This window comes from Nipponia nippon, unplaced genomic scaffold (assembly GCF_047370975.1).
Source record: "Nipponia nippon isolate SJK-2023a ecotype South Korea unplaced genomic scaffold, ASM4737097v1 scaffold_3, whole genome shotgun sequence".
NCBI classification, from domain to species: Eukaryota; Metazoa; Chordata; class Aves; order Pelecaniformes; family Threskiornithidae; genus Nipponia; species Nipponia nippon.
In genome coordinates, this window is record NW_028262347.1 from 24,926,512 (window position 1) to 24,947,417 (window position 20,906).

At 40.2% G+C, this 20,906-nt stretch overlaps 1 protein-coding gene and 1 long non-coding RNA gene across 2 annotated transcripts; one reads left to right on the top strand and one right to left on the bottom strand.

Moving 5' to 3' along the window:
* The first annotated feature begins 27 nt into the window (after window positions 1–27).
* Window positions 28–19,868, top strand: LOC148054527 (uncharacterized). Its single transcript, XR_015706546.1, has 5 exons — window positions 28–165; window positions 10,256–10,306; window positions 10,416–10,506; window positions 15,852–15,975; window positions 19,748–19,868. It is a non-coding gene; the product is annotated as an uncharacterized LOC148054527 (long non-coding RNA).
* On the bottom strand, window positions 7,037–19,767 carry SPAM1 (sperm adhesion molecule 1). The gene is made up of 4 exons (XM_009464119.2): window positions 19,500–19,767; window positions 11,938–13,126; window positions 10,385–10,474; window positions 7,037–8,539 (listed from the first exon to the last, which is right to left on the bottom strand). Exons 2-4 carry the CDS (start codon window positions 12,904–12,906, stop codon window positions 7,880–7,882), a joined length of 1,719 nt encoding a protein of 572 aa, XP_009462394.2. The 5' UTR covers window positions 12,907–13,126; window positions 19,500–19,767; the 3' UTR covers window positions 7,037–7,879.
* Window positions 19,869–20,906: the final 1,038 nt, after the last annotated feature.

Here is a 20,906-nt window from a genome sequence, read left to right on the forward strand (position 1 = left end):
ACACGAAATGGCGGGCGGGGCCGGGCCCGGGGCGGCAGGCGGACGTGCGGCCCACGAGTCCGAAGGGCCTGAGGCCGTCGCATGAAGGCACCGCAAGCCCAGGGAGGAGCAGGGTGGTGCCGGGCCCCGCGGTGGACGGATGTGGCACCGCGGCGATCGTGTGAGGTGAAGAGCTGGTCCTTGGCGGGAGTGTGGCGGGACCGGGCAGCCCGGCGTGGGTCTTGACAGGATCGATTTTACAGGTCCTTCACCACTAATGGTAGTGGTTCTCAGGCCCCTAGGACCTCCACTCTTCCCATGAAACTCTTCTTGATTTGTTCATCGTGTAGGGACAGGCTTTGAGATCCAGGGCTTATCATGGTTTTATTTGGGTTCTTTGACAGTTTTTGGAGAGTCTCCCTTAGCATGTTTCCTTGCCTCAACAAAAGACACTTGTGATAGTGGTTTTGTATAGCGGGCAATGACAGGACATGCCACTTCACCAGGAATCTTCTGCCTGCACTGGATAAGCAACATTTAGTGTGTAGTCGTGCCACACAGCATTAGAGAAGAGCTTGTTTTCCTCATAAATAAAGAGCTAACACTTAAGCAGTATCCATCTGCCAGTCTCTCAAGTTGTCCCTGAAATTACATGTGATGCTCTAGAAGGTTACAGTGCTGGTGACACTGATGAAGTACTTTCATACAGGTATAAACAAGGCACTGCAAAAATATAGTAGTGATACTTCTACTGAAACATAGCAAATTCATCAAAACATTTTGAAATTTGTTTTTCATGCTCTTTTTAGAGACGTAATTCAGCATTTTAGAGAATGAGATTTGTGACAAACCTCATTGGTTATGTCAGTCAGACCACAAAAACTGGAAGCTCTTGTGACACTGCTGTCAAGAGCGATTGGTTCTGGGCTAGCTGTAAAGGTGAAAAACTTTATGCCTTTTCATGCTCTGGTTGTCGATACTGTCAAAATGACTCAGACTGTAATGCTGAGATTTTTTTACAGATACTCGTTTATTTACCCTTGTAAATTTAATTGAACATTTCCAGAAGGAAACTGGACACTGGAGCTGGTCCTGCCACCCAATGGTAATGTTAGGGAATTATTTTTCATTGTTTCTCTTAATATAAAATCTGGTGGAAAGCATACAGATTTAAGTAGCGAGTCCAAAAGAAACAAAAAGAGGCTTCCCCCCCCCCCCAATAGTACAAGGTGCCGCTCTCAATACAGGTACTCCCTTTGTCCCTAGCTTTGGTGGTTTGGGTTAGAGTCAGAATTTTGGATGCTACTCTTAAAACTGAGGCACTGATGGTGTCTTCAGCAGTTTCAGAGCATGGTACAGCTCTCAAAGTTTCTTAAAAATTGGCGGCACACTGAAAGAGAGGAACCTGATCAGGTCCTGCATTGAGGGAGAGTGTAGCAGAACTCTGCTGTTTTACTTGCCTCTTGTAGCAGCTGGATGTTCAACACATACATACATCCTCGCCTCAGACAGCACTCACAAATTTACTGGCTGATTACCATTTACTCTAAACATAACTGGGGGTATCACTGAAGACGTGGGTGGAAAAGTTGACATTGAGGAAATGGGTTATTCTGTTGGACGGGTAAAAGGACCTCAGGAAATAATTCACAGGCAAAACACTATTATTTTGTTTTTCTGCTGTGTATCTTGTTATTTTTAAAAACTTGTTTCAGCCAAAGCAATTATCAAATTTTGAGTGAATAGGTGAAATGTTTCTGGCTGCCTTAGAACTGAAAAATAGAAGAATTTCTCCCATCTCCACATATCACTCAGCTGGTGATGTGTGGAATAAAGACAGTCGATTTGTGAGAGTGGTTTCTGTGAATGAAGAAGTTCTGATTACTGCACAGGGGAAAACTCACATAAAATAGAGCAGTCTCTGTTTTTGCAAGAATTTTAGCAGGAATTTTTAAATTCTGCAATAGTGCTTAAGGCTCAAAGTGATGGAAGCTTAAAGAAAGATATTGCAGATACAGTAACATATTCTGAAAAAATACATTTCAGTCATATCCTCATAAAAGGCCAGCAGAGGATGGGCAGGTAAATTCTAAAACATTAATTCACCTGTACACTCACTGAAGTCTTTTACAATGTCTAGGGAGTCAAAATACAATATATGAAAAGGTCTTGGAGGGTTTGTCCAATTTCAAAAATTTGTAATATTGTTCTAAAATCTGTTATACTTTTTTGCAAAACTATATGATTATGAAAGGCAATTCTTTATTTTGCAGACTGTTTGATAATAGAATATTGTATGTAAAAATACTGTTACCTTGCTACAATTAGCAGCTCAGGGGACATTTGTTCTTGTAGCTAAAAGCCTGAGCTGGGGCACAGAAGGCTCCAGCTCCAGCTCATTCCTCAGAATTGTGGGGCACACAATTCATTATCCCATGTGACTGTAGACAAGTCACTTAATCTTTCTGGGAAACATTTAACCACTGATAAAATATTTCACTTTTCTGTCTTGCCTATTGAGATTTCCACACTTCAGGACCATTTTAGCAGTGTTATGGGATCATGTAGCACCTAGCATATTGAGTCTTCCAAGTGCTCTGTCTCTGAAGGGACAGTAGAGCAGCTTACTCCATCACAGAGCCGTATTTGTGCTATGAAAATTTATAACAATGGCTCTTACGTTTTGGATGACGATGGTGGTGATGCTATAAATACATAGTTAGCAAAACTTGACCTAAACCAACACTGCATATCCAGATATTTCCACATTTGGGTAGAGACAAGACGTTTGGGACCCACATCTCTAGTTCGGAGTACTACCAAAGAGATCCGATCACATTATCTGTAGTTTAAGCATGGATTTTAGTGACAACTGAAGATCTTAATGAGAAGAAGCCTTCAGCTGAATGAAATCTCCAGGGAGGAGAGCATGAGAAGAAGTGATATGTCACTCTGGTATTTTCAGGTTTGTCCTGATATACCAGATGTTTGGGAAAAAAAACCTGTAAAATAAGTCATACATCTTTTCTGCTAATGAGGCACTGCATTAGTGAGAGACTAGTCGTCTTTTCTGTTTGCAGGCCAGAGTCAAGCAGCTGCTTTGCTAAAGAGAATAGAAAGACTGTATTGAACTTTTCAGTGAAAGCATTGTAACGTACTCGCCAGTATCTACGCGCGCCGTCTGTGCCCTCTGCTGGCTGGAGCATCCAAGACTCCTTAGTATGTATCTTAATAATTTTTCGCATGCTCCAGTGAACGAAGGAGTGAAAAAGAATTTCTGTAAGGATTGTTACACTGACGGCGTGGGGCAGATTAAGGTTTTTAACTCAAGAACTCTGCGTTTTGGGTACCTAAGTTGGGTATACGCAGCATGAAAACTGAAACAATGCATAGGACTTACAGACAGCCTAAATCTGTGTATTATTAGTCCCAGCAGTAAGGTACTTCATGCTTTGTTGTGACATAGACAATATTATCGTTATGGGACTGCAGGGTGCCCTTAGCCTTCCTTTAAAAGGGTGGTTGTTATGTCCCTGCCTCAGGAAATCATCACTGGCTAGCTATCATCTTGTCTCAACCTGCTAGTAGCCTGAGGGAGCAGTGTGCTCCAGAAGGAGACTGCCAACATATGGTATATTTCTTCTGCAGGATCTTGAAGTTTTGTTGAATAAATATATTTTCTGAGATGAAAACAAAGGCAGAGAAGGGTGACTGCATATTGTCTGATGTCTGCATATATATGCAGCTGAACACCGCGCTCTGGAATTGCGTGCACAGAAACAAAATGTTGGCTGAATATATGAAGTCGTGATTCACATTAATTTTCATACTGTCTGTCTGTATCTGATTACTAATCAATAAATACCTTATCAGTTATAAACTAAGGGGTATACAAGCATACACTGAAAAATGTCATCTAATTACTACTGGCCAAGGAGAACTATAATCAATACACCATGATGGTGGTAAGACATTAGTGAACATAATGAAATCCAAAGTTATTCCCATAAGGAGGTTAATATTGATAGGTGCCCTTTACCTCCTTGCCCTTTACTTTCTCATGTGTAACAAGGGGACAACAAATGCAGGAAGATTTTTGCAGTCCTGAATACTGCCGACAGTGAAGAGAAAAATCACTGCGAAAGGTTCAGAACACCTACAACAAAAGAACTGTTCTCTAAAGACCCAGATCCTTGACTGGTGTACACAAAAACTTAGGATTGATCTCAAATTCTGTATGTGTACATAGCTGAAGAAAAATACCATGGTGCTGGGTTAAATTTCAGTGGAGTCTTTCCAGAAAAATAGAAGGGTCTGGGATAGCCACACATCAGGAAACATTCAGAAGTGTTAAGGGATGAAATTAGACCAATAAGCTTTTTGAATCTGTCTCCAGCCACCTATACAATGGTTTTCAATAGGACAGGAAAAACACTGCCAAGAAAGAACAACAAAAAATAAATTTCTTTAGGAAGGATGAATTTATTGTTTAGTAAAGCAGTAACTTTTTTTAAGCCATGGAATAAACATTGTTTTGTATCAGTGTTATTCTTTGAAATGAAACTCATGACCCTGTCTTGAAATCTCAGACCCTAATTTTGCAGGCGGTTTTGCTTTGGCGGAATGGGTATTTGCCAGTGCAAAGGGCCCTGCATGAGCACACTGTGAAAACCTTTCAAGTAAGTTTTAAGTGTGTGTGCTTGAAGGATGGGATTTAGTTGTCTTCTTAAAAAGGTCATCAGTGCTCCGTAACTGAATATGTTTTAAAATAATGTAACTGTCTTTGCTGTCTTGTTGTTTGTATTGAAAAGTGATGGATAGGTACATGTACAAATCTAATCTGTGTCTGGGAGTTGTCTAGTGCATATTGCACAGGTCTGAAATCTTCCACACAATTCTTTGCTGATATATATACAACAGGGTGTCCCAGTGTGATGCAGGGATTAAAGCAAATTTTGCTGGACTCCTTGGGATGCTAGTCACATCCTAGGCTGTCTACAAAGTGGTCTTATTTAGGAGAATACAAGTTTGGCTTTCAACATGAGAGAGTCACCAGCAATGCAAGGCATAGCACCCCTTTTCCTTCTTTTCTTCTTCCTTACTTGCTGACTCCATGGTAACTCTTCAGTATAGAATATAGGCAAGACAAATATAATACAGAGCAAAATAATATATTTGGAAAATACTGTAATTTTACACAGCACGTAGCTGACCTGAATCTCACTATGACAAGTTTGTAGGATTTAAAGCATGAATTGCAGATACATGTAGGTAACATAAATATCCCAAATGATGGATGGAGCTTAGGAAGACACATTTCTGCGGACAGTTTATTGCAATAGTCTGCTTTCCTCTCACCTTCCTTTTACTTTTCTGGTCCTGGCTGCTCTCAAGAAAAAAAGAGATAGGATGAGATGGATAGGTCCAATCTAACATATCAGTTACTGTGTTCCTTTATCTTTACAGTGGGCCTCAGGGAAAGGTTGTCTGTATTAAATACCATGTAGATAAAAAACAATTGAATGGGAAGAGACTGGTCTGTCCACATTCCCTCGCTCTTTCACTTTGCAGTTCACTTCCTCTGCATCCACTGGGAGGTCCTGGGTGCTCTGTCTCAACTCTTCTCTGATTTTCACTTCTCATTCCTCCTTTTCTGGTGGTTTCACGCTTGATCCTCGTCACAAATGCTCTGCTTGCTATTGCTTGGCTGATAGTCAAAAATATTTATGGCAAGTCTTGTAGACTTTGTGAACCTGTAAGGTGTCTTATCACAAAGTGCTGCACATCCAGTGTCTTTCAGAGCACTAGATACAAACCTCAGGAAACGTTGCCAATTTGTGCTTTAACGAAGCAATGCGGTGTTTGAACTAGAACTCTGTGTGTCAAGATAAAATTTTAACCATGTTAAAGCGTTCTGCTGAAAAAATAAAGCTTCATATAAGTCATACAAAATACATTAAGACATCACCAGTAACCTTTCCAGTTTTCAGAGACTCTTTGATAGTTACCACAAGTCCAGTGTGAAAGGGAAGGACCTCAGGTACAGGAATTATGTGGAAGACATAGCATGGCTTTTGTTTACCCAAGATCAAATAACCAAAATCAAAGCTGCAGTGAAGAAACTATGTTTTTACACAGGTGATCAAAAACAGCTGGCTTCTTTTGTGTTAGACAGTCCGCTACATATATATTTTTTATTCATTATTCTACTTGGAACATTGATGGCAGAAATAGCTTTGACTTGTGGACTCAACACCACAACTGTGATGAGAAAATTGTCACTTCCTCTTGATAACTTGTTGTCCAAAAGACATAAAACATTATTTCTCCATGTTAAATCTAAAGCCTTTACCTATTTTTCTGCACGTCTGTTATGACTGACAACCTGTAAATTCAAAGGCAATGGATATGTGTTTTCTGCTAAATTTAGGCATTAACTTTTCATAAATAAAGGGCTACTAGATTGAAATCCCTGGTATTTCCATTAGTGAGGCAGGTTGTATCTGTAGGAGGTGGTGGTTTATTTATGCAGATCATGCCTAGCTTTAGGGAGACTTTTTTAATCTGTCCATGCCAGCAGCCACTTTTCACCCATCAGAAGTTCAGCCATCTATTAAGTATCTGACATAATAATCTGGAAAAGAAATTTTATCAAATGAACTACGGTTAATTGCTTCTAAATGCTTAAACTGACTATACATAAATCGTAACTGGACTCTTGATATGAAACCGGGAGTGGTTTTCTTCTGAGGTATCTGTGCTACTTTAACATTGCTTTTGGCAATGAAATAATATTAAGCAAATAGTCCTACTTCCATCAGCAGACTGGATCAAAAAGGTGGTCCTGAGCTTGGGAATCACGGGCACTGGAAGTGAAGAAGGGGAGCCCCAGGTTCTCAGCGTCACTGCATCTTGCGGCCTCCACTGCTGGATCTTTCTAAGGAACAAACTGGTTTCCACCAAAGAGACTGCTCAGGAGAGGGTCAGGCACAGAGGAAGTCCAGTGCTCACAGGCTTTTGTCCAAATGGCAGGGACAGTCCTATCGAGTCGCTAGGGCTGGCTGGACGGAGAAATGAGGACTGCTGACCAGTGCTGGTAGGGAGTGCAGAGGCAGATCAGATGAGTTGTGAGTATTGGCCAGACAAAACAGCTGGAAGCCAAGGAGAGTACATCTGAAATAAGAGGGAGGGCTTGGGAGAAGAGGAGGAGAAGAAAGAAAGAAGGATAAACTGCTCCAGCTCAAATTTTAAATAACGAAGCTGTAATATTTGAAGTCAACATTTACATTAAAGTTAGAACCCTTTGAAGAGTTAAAAATATATTTAATTAAAACAAAAAACACTGTGTCCTTGTAGATATTGTGACAAGTGGAGAAACATTACATTAATCAGATAAATTTTATGCTGCAAAGTCCCACAGACCTAAAGTTAAGCCAGATATTCTTAAGAGCTAATTTTTCATATGGAATGAAATTAATTCCTGCATAGAGCATCAAACCTGTTGACTGCTGAGACTCAATGAAATCCAGGTTGAGATGTATGTAACTGGCTTAACTTGAAGTATACAAAACAGCATTATCAACAATTTTTTTTTTCAAATATAACTGTTAAAAATGTAAGCTGTAAAAAAACATTCCGTATTCTGGATTATCCTTTCATATGGTAAAATCAGTATATACATACTGGTATATCTTTGGCACAAAGAGTAGTTTATAGAACTAAACTGAAGAAATTCATTCAAGCTGAAGTGTCACCTATGGAATAGAAAAGGTTTCCTGATACAGATAAGACCACAGAGTTGCAGCTGGTTTATGCCTTTCAGGCATGATCTTTCTGTGTTAATAAAACCTTTAGAATTTCAAACACAGGGGAAAAGAATATTCTCACTTTCATGGGTCATTTACATTAAGGTTCTCAAAATTAGAATTAAACAAAACAGATTAAACATCCTTATCTTATAGGATGAAGAACTACTGAAAGTACGAGTATCATTTGGTTCTAAATCATATCCAGTGGCAGCTATGACAGTGTTATATTCTGCAGTTGTTATATTGAGTGTATTATTTCCAAAGGTAGATTGAAAATCTTCTATTTCAGGATGTGTAGATAATGTCACCTTACTCTGAGTGGTAAATGAAAATAGAGTTCTGTTAGACGGGATCTTTTCCTCAGAGGCTTCTATATTAGAAAGTGAATTTGAGGATATGTGAATGCAAATATCTTCTGAAATGCAAGCATGGAGGTAGTGGATGTCTTTTATGTCAACTCTAGGTTCACAAGTGTGTCCTGCATAACAGTGGCAATCAAATTTTTCTATGAATGTTTGCAGATCCTGAAACGCTGGTTGCCCTTGCAGAGTGTATTTTCCATCCTTTGTCATTTGAATGACAATATTCTCAGGGTTCAAGTGAAGATAGTCACTGGAATTCCATTTTTTCCGTGCACAAGCACCAGAGTCTTGGCATAACACTTGGCTACAGATTCTGGCTGCCATCGTGACATTGATGAGGTATGGGGTCAAAGTCCTCCTAAGGTAGTTGTCCAGAGTCCTACAGGTGTTCTGTGAAAAGAGCATCATATCTGCAGTGTTTAGTATGGAAACCATTAAAATGCTGTCATTCTAATAAAAGTACCGTAGTGGATATCTATGAATGTTTCTCCTGAAGTTTTGATAATAGTTATAACTGGTTGTTGGAAGCAAGTTTATCTGAGAAGTTGCTATATAGCTCAAGGATCACAGCAAATTTATGTTGGGTGGTTGCTGGAGATGTTGTGAAAAGCACTTATATCAGAAAGCAGACAAGTTTAAGCTTTCCTTTTATCTGTATGTTTCATGTAGCATTTTGAATCAGATGCATTTAAAGAAGTTACATGAAGGATCGAAGTTCCTTTTTATGTGTCTTGAGAGGTTTGAAGGGATCTTGAAAAAAACCTCACTTCTTCAGCCTGAACAAATAATTTTTCTATCAAATCATCTCAGTAAGACTCTTCAATTTTCCCTTGACCTGAATAGCTAGGCTGCAGGAGTAGGGAGCTTTCACGGCATTTTTGAATGGAAAGCATTTTGGGAGGACGGTCAAACAGAAAGTATGCTAAGAGAATTGATCATTCTCATTGATCGTGAAGTTGGCATGTATGCTGGGTATGCTTGGCACAGTTTAATAACCAGAGACTTTGCAAACTCCTTCTTTGTTTCTGATGCTGTGTCTCCTTAGGGCATTTGCCTAATACCACACATAGCTACGGCTAATATTTACACCCATGGAGATCACTTCAGTGAATCTGAGGTGTATGTAGGTTTTTTGGTTTCCTTTTAGCACATATAAAAACCCTGCCTGAAAATCTTGGTTGATGCAATTCTTGCAGAAATGAGGCTCACAGTAATATTTCATTGCGGAAAGGCTACTGACTGTGATAGCTGTAAAAAAAGGTGTGATTAGTTCACAAATACATAGTCTAACTGGGCTGTGGAAAATTCTATTTGCTCATACAAATCTCAAAATTCAAGCAGTAGAAGTTGTTGCTCCTCTGTGTTCTGGTATTGGGGTAATGGGCAAAGAAGCTTCAGGTGCAACTGATATACTTTCTCAAAGGTAGACACATACAAAAAAGAGTCAATGTGGAATGCTTTTGGGAATTTGACCCTTTCAGAGCTGCGGAGGTTTATATGGCCATGCGTTCTGTGACAGGAGGCGCAGCAGTGCTGAAGAGTTTAAGTTCTTTGCTCTTAGAAGACTGCAGAAGAGTCTTTCTATGCAGTAGTTTATTATATCTAGCTTGCCTGGGTATGAATGAGCTACTTTAAAAGATTTATTTGAACATCTTTATAACAATGTTTCTCAAACTATGTATTTGACCTTCCTAAAACAAATTGGACTTTTTTTCCTCTTCTGACTCAAATCTTCCTTACAACGAAATTAATCGAACTACTACTTACAACACACAGAACAGGCTAGAGCTGAAATTTCACAGACTGACTCCTCCTAGTGCTTTAAATATTATTGCTAAGTGCACCACTTTAAAAAGCAGAAGGGTCTTTTAAAAATTGTTCTGGGCAACCACAAGTAATCTTTTCTGTACCTCATGACTGGAACGTAACGAAGATACAGGAATTCTTTCCCTAAATTGACTAAACAAGTGCTAATTTGCTTACAGTTACCGTGGTAGCTTGTCCAGTTACTCAGAGCCAACACTGATATTTTAGAAGATTGAACTCTTGTTCTGTGTAGTCAATGACAATATTCATAAGCCTCAAATGTGTTTGTTTTTTAACTAGAGAGGACTGCTGGCAATATGGAGGCATCATTTTAAAAGTAGAAGATACGATGTAAGTAATCATAATGCTTTATATCCTTTTCACTTTATTGCTCTTTAAAAATGTCATATAATAATTAATCTGGCATACCTTATTTTGTGTTAAATTCATATCACCCCAGATCACAATTCCAGAAGCACCCAGTGCAGCAGATTCTCCAATGGTATTTACCAGGTCATCCTGAGAGGAAACGTACAAAGAATCATACTAATGTAAGTAAGCTATAACATAAGGGCAAAAGGTATGATGCCTATAGTAAATTACATATCCAAAATAACTGCATTGAAGACAGCAACCCATTACACACGATGCAAACATTCTGCTCTCAATGACACTATTTTATTCTGGGATAGGGTTGCACAGGTGATGCCAGAAAATGTTGCCAACTATATCCAATTCATATATGTCATCTGGTTAGAAAAACAAGGCTGTAAACTGAGCCAGTGGTTAGGCATATGACATACACTCCTCCAACCATTTTACGTTTTATTTTGCTGCCTTGCCTCCTAGCTGCTCAGAGTTTGTAGTAACTGGTTTCAGTAATACTGCGTGAAGCAGAGGCTGGAAAGCACAGCTTTTTTTTTTTTTTTTTTTTTTTTTTTAAACTTAATTTCAGTTACCAGAAAGTGCTAAAGCAGAAAAATAGCAAGAGAAGGAGCTTTCACCAGCAGGAATCTCTTTTCTCCAGAGAATGGCTCTGGCCTTTTACAGAGATTGATTTGGGAAATTTGTTTCTGTTCAGTTCTCCTTTTAGGCCCAGCTATTAACCCAGCCCTAACAAAATCTTAAAGCCCATCTGGGATGGGAGAGGACTATGAACAACTTACTGCAGGGCACAACACATGAAAAGGAAGAATGCAAGGATTACAGGATTTAAACTATTAACTAGGAGCCCAGCAGGGACCCTGGCAGCACCCCTTGCTCCCTGAAGGTATCCACGGAGCTGAGGGCAATGCCTGGTGATGCTCTGTCCAGGATGCCAAAGGACACCAGACACAATGCAGTCACCAGGACCATACCTCATGGCCTGGATGACCGGGAAGAGATTCCCCAGATTGGTGATATCTCTGATGGGGTGGGTGTATATAAAAATATGAAGGGTGAAGAGCGTAGACAGAACTGCAAGATGATTAGACCTTAATCAGAGCCTAACCTTGACTAACCCATGAGATGCTGAAATACCATTTAGAAAGCTACTGGAGTACAAGGAGGACAGAATTTTCTCACTAGCTTTTAAACTCTTTTTTAAGGAAAAGTATGATTCCGTTTTATTGTTTTTTCTTATAACCTAAAAAGCAGACATTAGGCTAGCCCAGTTTTACTAATTCTGTTTGGAAGAGGTTGCTCAAATTTCTTTCCTCTGACTTAATGTACAAAATATGCTTTCTAGCTTTGTAATATTTTGCTACATGTGAGAACTACTCAGAGAATAAAACGCTATTTGTTAAATACCATGAGGAAGGTTTGAAAATAGACCTCTTAGTGTTCCATTTGATCAAATTTCTTTGACGGATTAATTTATTTTTTTATACAAAATCTACACACTTTTTTCCTGATACAAGCTAGCGTATTTGCTAAATAAGTGTCACCTGGTAATTTCTTTTCACTTAAATTTAAAATATTTAAGGTCTAGCTCCACTCACCTGGGAGAGATATTCCTTATAGACATCTGTGAATACTGGACGTGTATACACAAAAACTGGAAGGGGATGAGTAGCATTAGAGACATATGAAATTCTAATGGCTTCTTGAACTCTGTTGCGAACAAAGAGTTGGGCATTTCTGGAAGATCTTAGGGCTGTCTCTAGATAGACAGATGGATAAAGTGCTGTGCTTTCCTCCCACAACCAATTAAGCTCATTATTTCTTTCTATTTCAATATCTAAACAGGTTCCCGTATAATTATGTGGGTTTTGTTTGTAATCATAGTTATAACAGTCTGGATAAAGGTAATATCCCCACAGACGATTTGGCTTCATTTCTATGCCCAGCTTTAAAGATTCCAACATAATTGATTTTGCTGCAGCTTCAAATTCCATTTTAGCTATAGTCCTGGCTTCAGCTTCTGATAGACTGAGGTCTCTCTGCTGAACCAGTTCAATGGATTCCTGTCTGTAAATATCTTTTGATCCCCAGTTCCTTATCCACACAGGTCTCCAGTTTTCCCAGTCAATGACAGCCAATCCAAACTGTTCATCTGAAGGAATGTAGAACTGGATGTCCTCTTTTGCTTTTTTTAAATGATTCTCCAGCAGTGAGAGTTGGGGGAGTCCTCCATTGAATGCCTCTCCTGTGACTTCATTTTTGTAAGGATAGTAGCCAAGCCTGTCTGGATAGAAGAGAGTGATGTTTTGCCCAATGGATGTCTTCAGTGTGCTTCCAATGAGAGAAAAAAATTTCATGTCAAGCTGCACTCCAGTCCTTTCAGTACAAAGTTCTGTAGGAGCATTCCAGATAGAAAGGAAAGGTGAATTAGAAACAAGTGGACGAGCTCTTATGTTCAGAGAGGAGCAGCAAGAAACTAGAAGAGTGGTGAACACCATACCGGATGCTATAGGATATGTACAGGTAACACAGATACCAAAACTTTGTATTTGTCTTAGAGTTTCCATTGTAGCATGTGCAGTGACATTAGATGCTTCTGATCAGACAAAAATTAAATGCTCTATAGGTGTTCAGAAGGTTGGTAGTCTGTCAAAAGCTTTACCATACGATATATTTCTTCAGATTGATTCCTACTAAGCAATATTCCTCAGGTGTAAAATAGGGGTGTCCTTTATATGAGGCTCTCTTATTTCAGGCTGCAGAAAACCTTTCAGCAACTTCTGAGACCTGATGCAGAAAAAGAAACAAATGTAGATAAAGTAAGAGATGATAAATATTTCTTCTCTAACCATGAAAGAAATACCATTTGTGATTTTGAATACATTGTAATCTTTGAACAAAATTCCCCTTTGAAGGAAAAGCACAATGTACAATCATAGAGTAAGTAAACTCTCTCTATAAAAAAATGTATATATATAAAAAGTAGACATAAAACTGACAGTGGAATGGTATCCAGTGAGTCAGGGATCAGAATGAGTACGCTTGGTAGTAGTCCTGATTGTGCCAGTGACTGATGTCTGTAAACATGAGCAATCTCACGATGCCTTCTCTTAATCAACAGTAATCTATATGTACTATTTCTCACCTATCTCAAAATAAAGTTCTAGGTCTTAATTCACTAATTTTACAGAGCACTTAAGGGAAGATACAAGATAACACAAAACTGGAACCTGGACTGTTGTACACATGCACGAAAACAATCCACGTACACTCATTTAACTCAGTGAGGTATCTGAAATATTACAGGCATTCTATCTTCTGTCCAGAACGCTCTTGAACAGGCTCAAAAGCTGTCTGTCATCTTGGTATATGGGCATCTATATGTTGCTTGAGGCTATTTGAGATCTACAGATTAATTGACTCCAAGTCTGCCCAGGAGCGTAATTCATTAGGAAAGCTGAGGTTGTCCATACACCCACAGTGAGCAGCCACACTTTTATTCAAGAACATAACGGTAGTGGTGGTCATCATGGTATGGTCAGCAACTTCTACATAGTAGCCCAGTAGCTAAAGCATTCCTCTGTGCAGTAACTCATGTGAATCCACTTTCCTCCTGATTTTGAAATGGTTCAAATCTGGATCTGTCACCTTCCATAGAGACCTCACGATGAGGACATAAAATATCTAAGGAGTATTTAAGAGTGCGCGCAAAAATACAGGAGTCACCGTGAAATGGGCCACAGGGTGGCTGGAAATGTAAAATCTCTGAGGACAGATTAAAAAAAAGGCAAACAAGATTTTGGTTTGCATTTACTGAATTCAGCTGGGAGTGGAAACTGCAAATTGCTGTTCCCTACACCTTGAATAATCTCTCTCCCTCTGTCTTTTCTGTGACTAATTAGCGTAAAATTTATAAGCAATATGGGCACAAAATCGTAGATCTCTCTTCCCCCAACAGTGCATACAGACAACAGGTTGCAGTTATTATCCATTTGCATTTTTTTCATCATCCCTCTGGCTGCTTGATTTTTCTTTCATTTGTTTCAATAAAATGGCAGAACACCTCCATCCTTCAAGTTGTTGCATACCCAAAAAAGCTTGACAGTATAACAAGAGGTTGATGGAGACTTGAACCTTCCTAAATCCAGCCTCAAGCCAGGTTCACAGCAGAGATTGTTGTAGTAGTACAGTGAGATTCCCTGTGTGTTCACTGCGTTCTGATCACATCTGAATCTACTGAAAACTCCAGATTTGCTTTGATTGTGGGAGAAAAGCATGTGTGAAAGGAACTATTGGGGCAGGGGGAGGCAGAGCAGTGTGACTGATAGCATAGCAGCATAGCTTCTGCCAGAATGGTGACATCTACACCTCTGGGGGGCCAAAACAATGAAAGAACCCATGTCAACAAATGGACTAGATCCTGCCTCTGGTCACGGACGTAGCACTGTCTAGAGATGACTCTGGAATTCTTCATTCGAGAGTAGCTTGCCTCTTCTGAGGACTAGGAGGAAATCAAGGACAAACAGAAAAGTTGTACTGAAGGATGAGGTCTCGGAGTCGAGTTTCCCAGAGGAGAGGTTTTGCATTACAGGGCTCTTCAAAAAAAATGACAGAACCCAGACATTTAGCTTCCCAGATTAGCAAGTCTATTTAGCAGACCCCACTTTGCTTATTCCTCATCCATCACTTTGGATGCCAACAGGCAGTAGGGATATTTTCCCTTTTATTCTTTTCTGTTCTTTTGCTTCCTGGGCATACTGCCAGCTCTTGATCGTCGTGTCAGTGGAGAAGCACAGAGCCGCTAGCCATTCCTTGTGCCGGGTCCCCAACCTAGCTGAGGAGGGAACAACAGCCAATTCAATTTTCTTGGCTTAGAGGTACCAGCACATGTGAATGAAACCAGCTACTCAAAGACACAAGCATGCACAGCTGAAAGACTGGCAAACAAGCACCAATAGCAAGGATTCTTGGAAGAGGGTTTGGCAGCAGAGGAGGAATTTTTTTTCAAAACAGAAACTTATAGTCCTGGAGTAGGAAGTGCAAGTAGAAGGAGCAGAAAGTACAACCGTGCAGTATCAGACATCCCTTCAGAATTCACCTGCAGGTATATGAAAGACAGGTGAGGAAGGGAAGTAAAATGTAGCATAGGTGGTGAGGTGCAACGTACAGCAGAGCTAGAACTGCAACAGTTTCTGACCATAAGTCAAGGAACTTAAAGCACATTCTACATTCTCTACCAGGAATGCCATCAGCACCTCTGTTCCACAGACCAGCACAAACTTTCAGTTAGGATTTTGGCCCTGTCATCCTCATGCCCTCAACATGTTAATACAAATTGCTTTTGTGCCACACTTGAGTGTCCTCAGTGTTATGCGCATATCTGTAAAGAGTTCTCCATGGCCTTTCACAAATAGCTGAGCTCTGGTCAAATGTAGTTCTGCACTTTTTTGTTTGGTTTAGCCCTCCCCCCTTGCTTTACAATAAAGATTTTCACTCTTTCTTCAACGGACAGATTTTTATCAACATTTTGGAAGAAATGGAAACCAATTGTTTGAAGGCTAAACTACCAGTCAGAAAGGCCAAGAGCTGTAAAGGAAAAGTGAAACTGCAGATACCTGAGACCCTAGGATCAAGAGGTACGTATGATGTGCTTATTCCTTTCATATTAATTAAAAAAAAAGTTGGATCCTCTTTCATGATTTCAAGCTCTTTGATTCTCTTGGGATGATGAACAACAAGCAGCAGTAGACAGGAGTTCTCACAGTTCTGTTTTGGATTTCCTCACCTAGCCTTCGATGGCCCATTTCGCTTTTATCTTACAAAAGCCTTATCAATCACAGGAGCAAACAAATTCTTGTTAAAGCAGCACCAGTTGGACTGAAGTCTAAACATCCATACAGATATTGCACTATTCCGCAGCTGCTGATGTGATAACTAAAGAAACCCTGCCAAGAAGCAATTTCATAAGCTAGACTTAAATCTGATCACCAGGAAAAGAGGCATGCTCGGTTCATTTAAATTGCTCCAAGAGCAATACCTCATTTGCATGTCATCTGCTTGATGAGACTTGTAGAAAATAGGGCTTCAGGCGCTTCTTCCAACTGCCCAGAGATGACAACAGGAAAAAGCCATCTCTCCTCTGAGAAAAAACAATCTCAGCTCTCTCAGCCTCTCCTCATATGAAAAATGCTATAATCCCTTATTCATCTTCATAGCAATTTGCTGGACTTGCAGCAATATGTCCATTTCTTTCTGGTACTGGGGAGCACAGGGGTGGACACAGCACTCCAGGTGTGGCATCACCAGTGCTAAATAGAGGGGAAAAAACCACATTCTTTGACCTGTGGTTGACGGATATTCTTGTTAATGCCACCCAGGAGGCTGTTGGTCTTTGTTGCTGCAATGACGCATTGCTCACTCTAGGCAACTTGGTGCCCACCACAACCTCCTAAAGCCTTTTCTGCCCACAAGCCTGTACTGGTGCCTGGGGTTGTTCCTCTCCAAGTACAGGACTTTGCATTTGCTTTTGTTGAACTTCATGAGGTTCCTGTCAGCCTGTTTCTCCAGCCTGTGTAGGTCCCTCTAAACGGCAGCATGATCCTCTGGCATATCTGCTACTCCTCCCAAGTTTGCATCGTCTGCAAACTTGCCAAGGGAGCACTCTGTCCCATTGATCGCCTAATTAATCAAGATGTTAAATAGTATTGTATCCAGTATGAACCCTCAGTGTACACCACTAGAAACAGGCTTCCAGCTGGACTTCCCAGAACTGATCACAATCCTTTGAGCCTGGCAGTTCTGCCAGTTTTCAGTTTCACTGTCCATTTATCTAGCTTGTACTTCATCAGTGAGAATGTTACAGGAGACAGTGTTGAAAGCCTTGCTAAAATCAAGACCAACAGTATCCCCTGCTCTCCCCTTGTCCACCAAGCCAGTCATCTCTTTGTAGAAGGCTGCCAAGTTGGGCAGGCATGATTTTCTCTTTGTCAATCCATGCTGACTACTTCCAATCCCATTCTTGTCCTTAATGTTTGGAAATGTTTTCCAGAATTATTTGCTCTGTCAGCCTTCCAGGGATTGAGGTGAGGCTGGGCTGACCAGCCTATAGTATCTTGGATCCTCCTTTCTTTGCCTTAAGATCAGAGTGACATTTGCTTTCTTCCAGTCCTCAGAACCCTCCCCCAATGACCATGACCTTTCAAAGATTATCAAGAGTGGCCTTACAATCACATCAGCCAGCTTCTTCAGCACATACAGCTCCTCATGGGCACATACCATTGTGCCCCATAGACTTGTGTATGTCCAGTTTGTTTAAATGTTCCCTAACCTGATCCTCCTCCACTGAGGGTAAGTCTTCCTTCCTCCAGTCTTTTCAATGGGTCTAAGGAGCCTGGGATCCCAAAAGGCCAGTCTTTCCAGTAAAGACTGAGGTGGAAAAGCCATTCATTACCTCTGTCTCTTCCATGTCCTTTGCCACTTGATCTCCTGCCCCATTCAGCACTGGGCCCATGTGTTCCCTGGTCTTCTGCTGCTGATAGCCCTGTAGAAGCCCTTCATGTTGCCCTTCACATCTCTTGACAGATTCAGCTCCAGGTGGGTTTTGGCTTTCTTAGCCCCATCCTTACACACTCAGACAGCATCTTTGCATTCCTCCCAGTTCACTTGTACCTGCTGCCACCTCATGTGTGCCTCCTTTTTATGTGCGAGTTTTGTCAGGAGCTCCTCCTGATTGATTTACTGCATGTGAAGATAGACTGGTTTTGAGCTTGGAAAAGGGGATTCTTGAAAATCAACCAGCTCCTGGACCTTTTGTCTCTTGAGGGCTGTCTCCCATGGGGTTCTTACAAGGTGGTCCCTGAAGATGCCAAAGCGTGCTGTCCTGAAGTCAGTGGCTGTGGTCCTGCCATTTGCCTTGTTCCCTCTTTTCAGGATCCTGAACTCTGCCATTTCATAGTCATTGCAGCCAAGACTTTCCATAACCTTCACCTTCCCTGTTTGTAAGTATGAGGTCCAACAGAACATCTCCCCTTGGTGGCTGCTACATTATCCAAAGTGACATTTCCTGAGATGGTACAGAGTGAGATTTCCAGAACAAACTAAAAGAATTCCATACAGAAATTCTGGGGAAAAATATTTTTCCAGCTTATTAAAATGAAATAAAATTATCACACATAAAGATCTAAGATACACTGACATTTGCCAGGACAGTGATCCTTTATGTAATTGGTTTTATCATAACAAAACGGGATCACTGCAGAAAGGGGTTGTAGGAGTAGTTCAGCTTTTACTATGACTCTCACTCTGGTTATGAAAGATTTCTTGCCTCCATCGAAGTCAGAAAACTACAAGACATTTTATTCTTTGTAAGCTTTTTTAATAACTGGATTTCAGTAATAGGCTGATTTGATGTAGAAAAAGAGAAGAAAGCATTGTTTTGAATACTATATTTACTGGTTTAGCTAGAATTCATTTGTTATTGGCTAATCTTGAAAAGTTTGGTTTAACTGATTGTTGGGAAATGGTTCTACTCCAAATCTTGCTGCAATGTACTGTGCTGGCTATAAGTTAATAGATTATTTTACTTGATAGTTTCCAGTTAAAAGGATTGCCTTTGGCCCAGCCTAAGAGTGACAGCTCTGATAAACATTACTCTCTTAAGTCTCCTTGAATGTCAGTCTAAGTGAACTGAGTCATAAAGCTGCCCTTGTCTTTGTCAAAAAGTCAATATCTTTACAATATATTAACACTAATTGCTCTGGGGCTACCTGACTAGAAGTACATACTGATGGATCTAAATGCCCTTAGTCTAGGGAAATAGCTTATGCTTTACATTTTCCCGAATTTGGCATTTGTAAAGGTTACATATTAGAGGAAATCATATGAATTTTCTTGGTTTAATTATTTCATCATTTTTCACAGCATAAACTGGACTGCAGAAACACACGACTGAAAACACAAGTATGCTCCCATATTTTGGTAGCTATGCAGTCATAGATCTGGGCTGTGCCACATGACCCTGAAAAAAAAATGCCCCACTTGGCCAAAGACAGTTAGAAAATAAAAGGGAGAGGAGTACTATACATATGCTTGAACTTCACACAAATATTATGCATCACAACCAGATGTGTCCAATCCAAAATCATTGATTATGTTGACTTACATTCAAGAAGTGCCACTAAATGGTAGAAGAATTCAGCTTTGGGTTTTTTATGACAGTTAGACATGAGAGTCCGCGTTTAGCCTTGAAATAATCAGACATTGCTTAGTCAAGTCAGATCCACTAACATTAAAAACAAGCTTAAGCCAATAAGCACAACCAGTGTCTGACATTCTTATGTTAAAAGTCTTAACCACGCTTCTCAAATTTCAAGCAAAAGTCCATAAAATCTCACACTTTCCCTGTTTTAGTTTGAACACTGAGAAAGCAGGGGTGCCCTTCATGACTTCCAAGGGAGAAGACGAGTGTTACTGAGCTGTGGTAGCTGGTTGAACAACAGCATGCAAGAACACTTCTAAGTCTGAGGTCATCAATATAATTATCATTTTAGATTATAGATGCCATAGTTTTCAAGTGTTTATTAACTGTTTCTTGCATTGCAAACAATGTGTACATTACTGCCTATTAATTAACAACAAAGTAGTAACAGAAAAATACTGATGTGAAAATTCGTCTTTTCCCTGTGTGAGGAAAATACGGATACAGAAGTTTGCATGTGGAGCTGCTTTTTTTGATGGGACAAAAGAATCTAGCTCTTTAAATCCCTGTGAAGCTGTGGTGTAAGATACACGGTCAAATATGCAGATGGGACCAGAATACTGAGGATTTAGTCCCTATTCTTTCATTTTCATATAAACACTAGCTACGTAAGTGTAAAAATAACTCCCAACATTACAGACAAAATATGGTACTAGACAATGTAACTTTATAAATTCTTGGGACAAGTTGCTTTGTATCTTCCTTTATCTGAAGGCTATGAAAATATAAAGTTGTGAAAGATGTCTAAAGACTCAACTCCAGCTTCTGTGAAGAGATCAGCACCAATTAAGTCCTAAGGAGAAATAGAATAGCCTCCTAAGGATCAGAGGAACAGACAAAGGATATGTTTAATTAAGTGTTAACATATTTAAACTTGGAACCTGAAGCAGAAGCTTTTTTTCTTTTTTTGAAAAGGTACCAGCAATACTGATACAGTCCATAGACCTAGTTTCTCTGAATAGGATCAAAGCAGCCCACACTGCTAGCAGAGAGCTGTCTGAGGTCAGCATTTGTATTTTTCATGGATCAGTGGAAAATACTTAATGTGTCTGACATCCCTCCTGCCCTGTCCTTGAGTGCCCCAGGTGGTGCTGTTGCGAGAAATGGCCCCATTCTCTTACATACTGCTCTGGAGGGCTCCATCTTCTGGATGAAGGGAACAGTATCGCTGCTGGAACTTCAACTTATAGAGGATTTAAACCCTCCTGCTCTTTTTAGAGGTGCATGTCCTGGGCTAGAGGCTGTTTGTTCATTCGAAACAGGCGTCATAGTCACAAAACATCCACAGAAGAAAGGGAAGAATAACCTTGT

What these genes read in the sequence shown, in the direction of transcription:
- SPAM1 (XM_009464119.2), bottom strand. Translation starts at nt 12,906, where the DNA reads ATGGAAACTCTAAGACAAATACAAAGTTTTGGTATCTGTGTTACCTGT. An exon ending in ATAAGGAATATCTCTCCCAG is followed by an intron (nt 10,475 to 11,937) that starts GTGAGTGGAGCT and finishes GTTTCCTCTCAG; the next exon opens with GATGACCTGGTAAATACCAT. An exon ending in TGAATTTAACACAAAATAAG is followed by an intron (nt 8,540 to 10,384) that starts GTATGCCAGATT and finishes CTCTTTTCACAG; the next exon opens with AACACCTGTAGGACTCTGGA.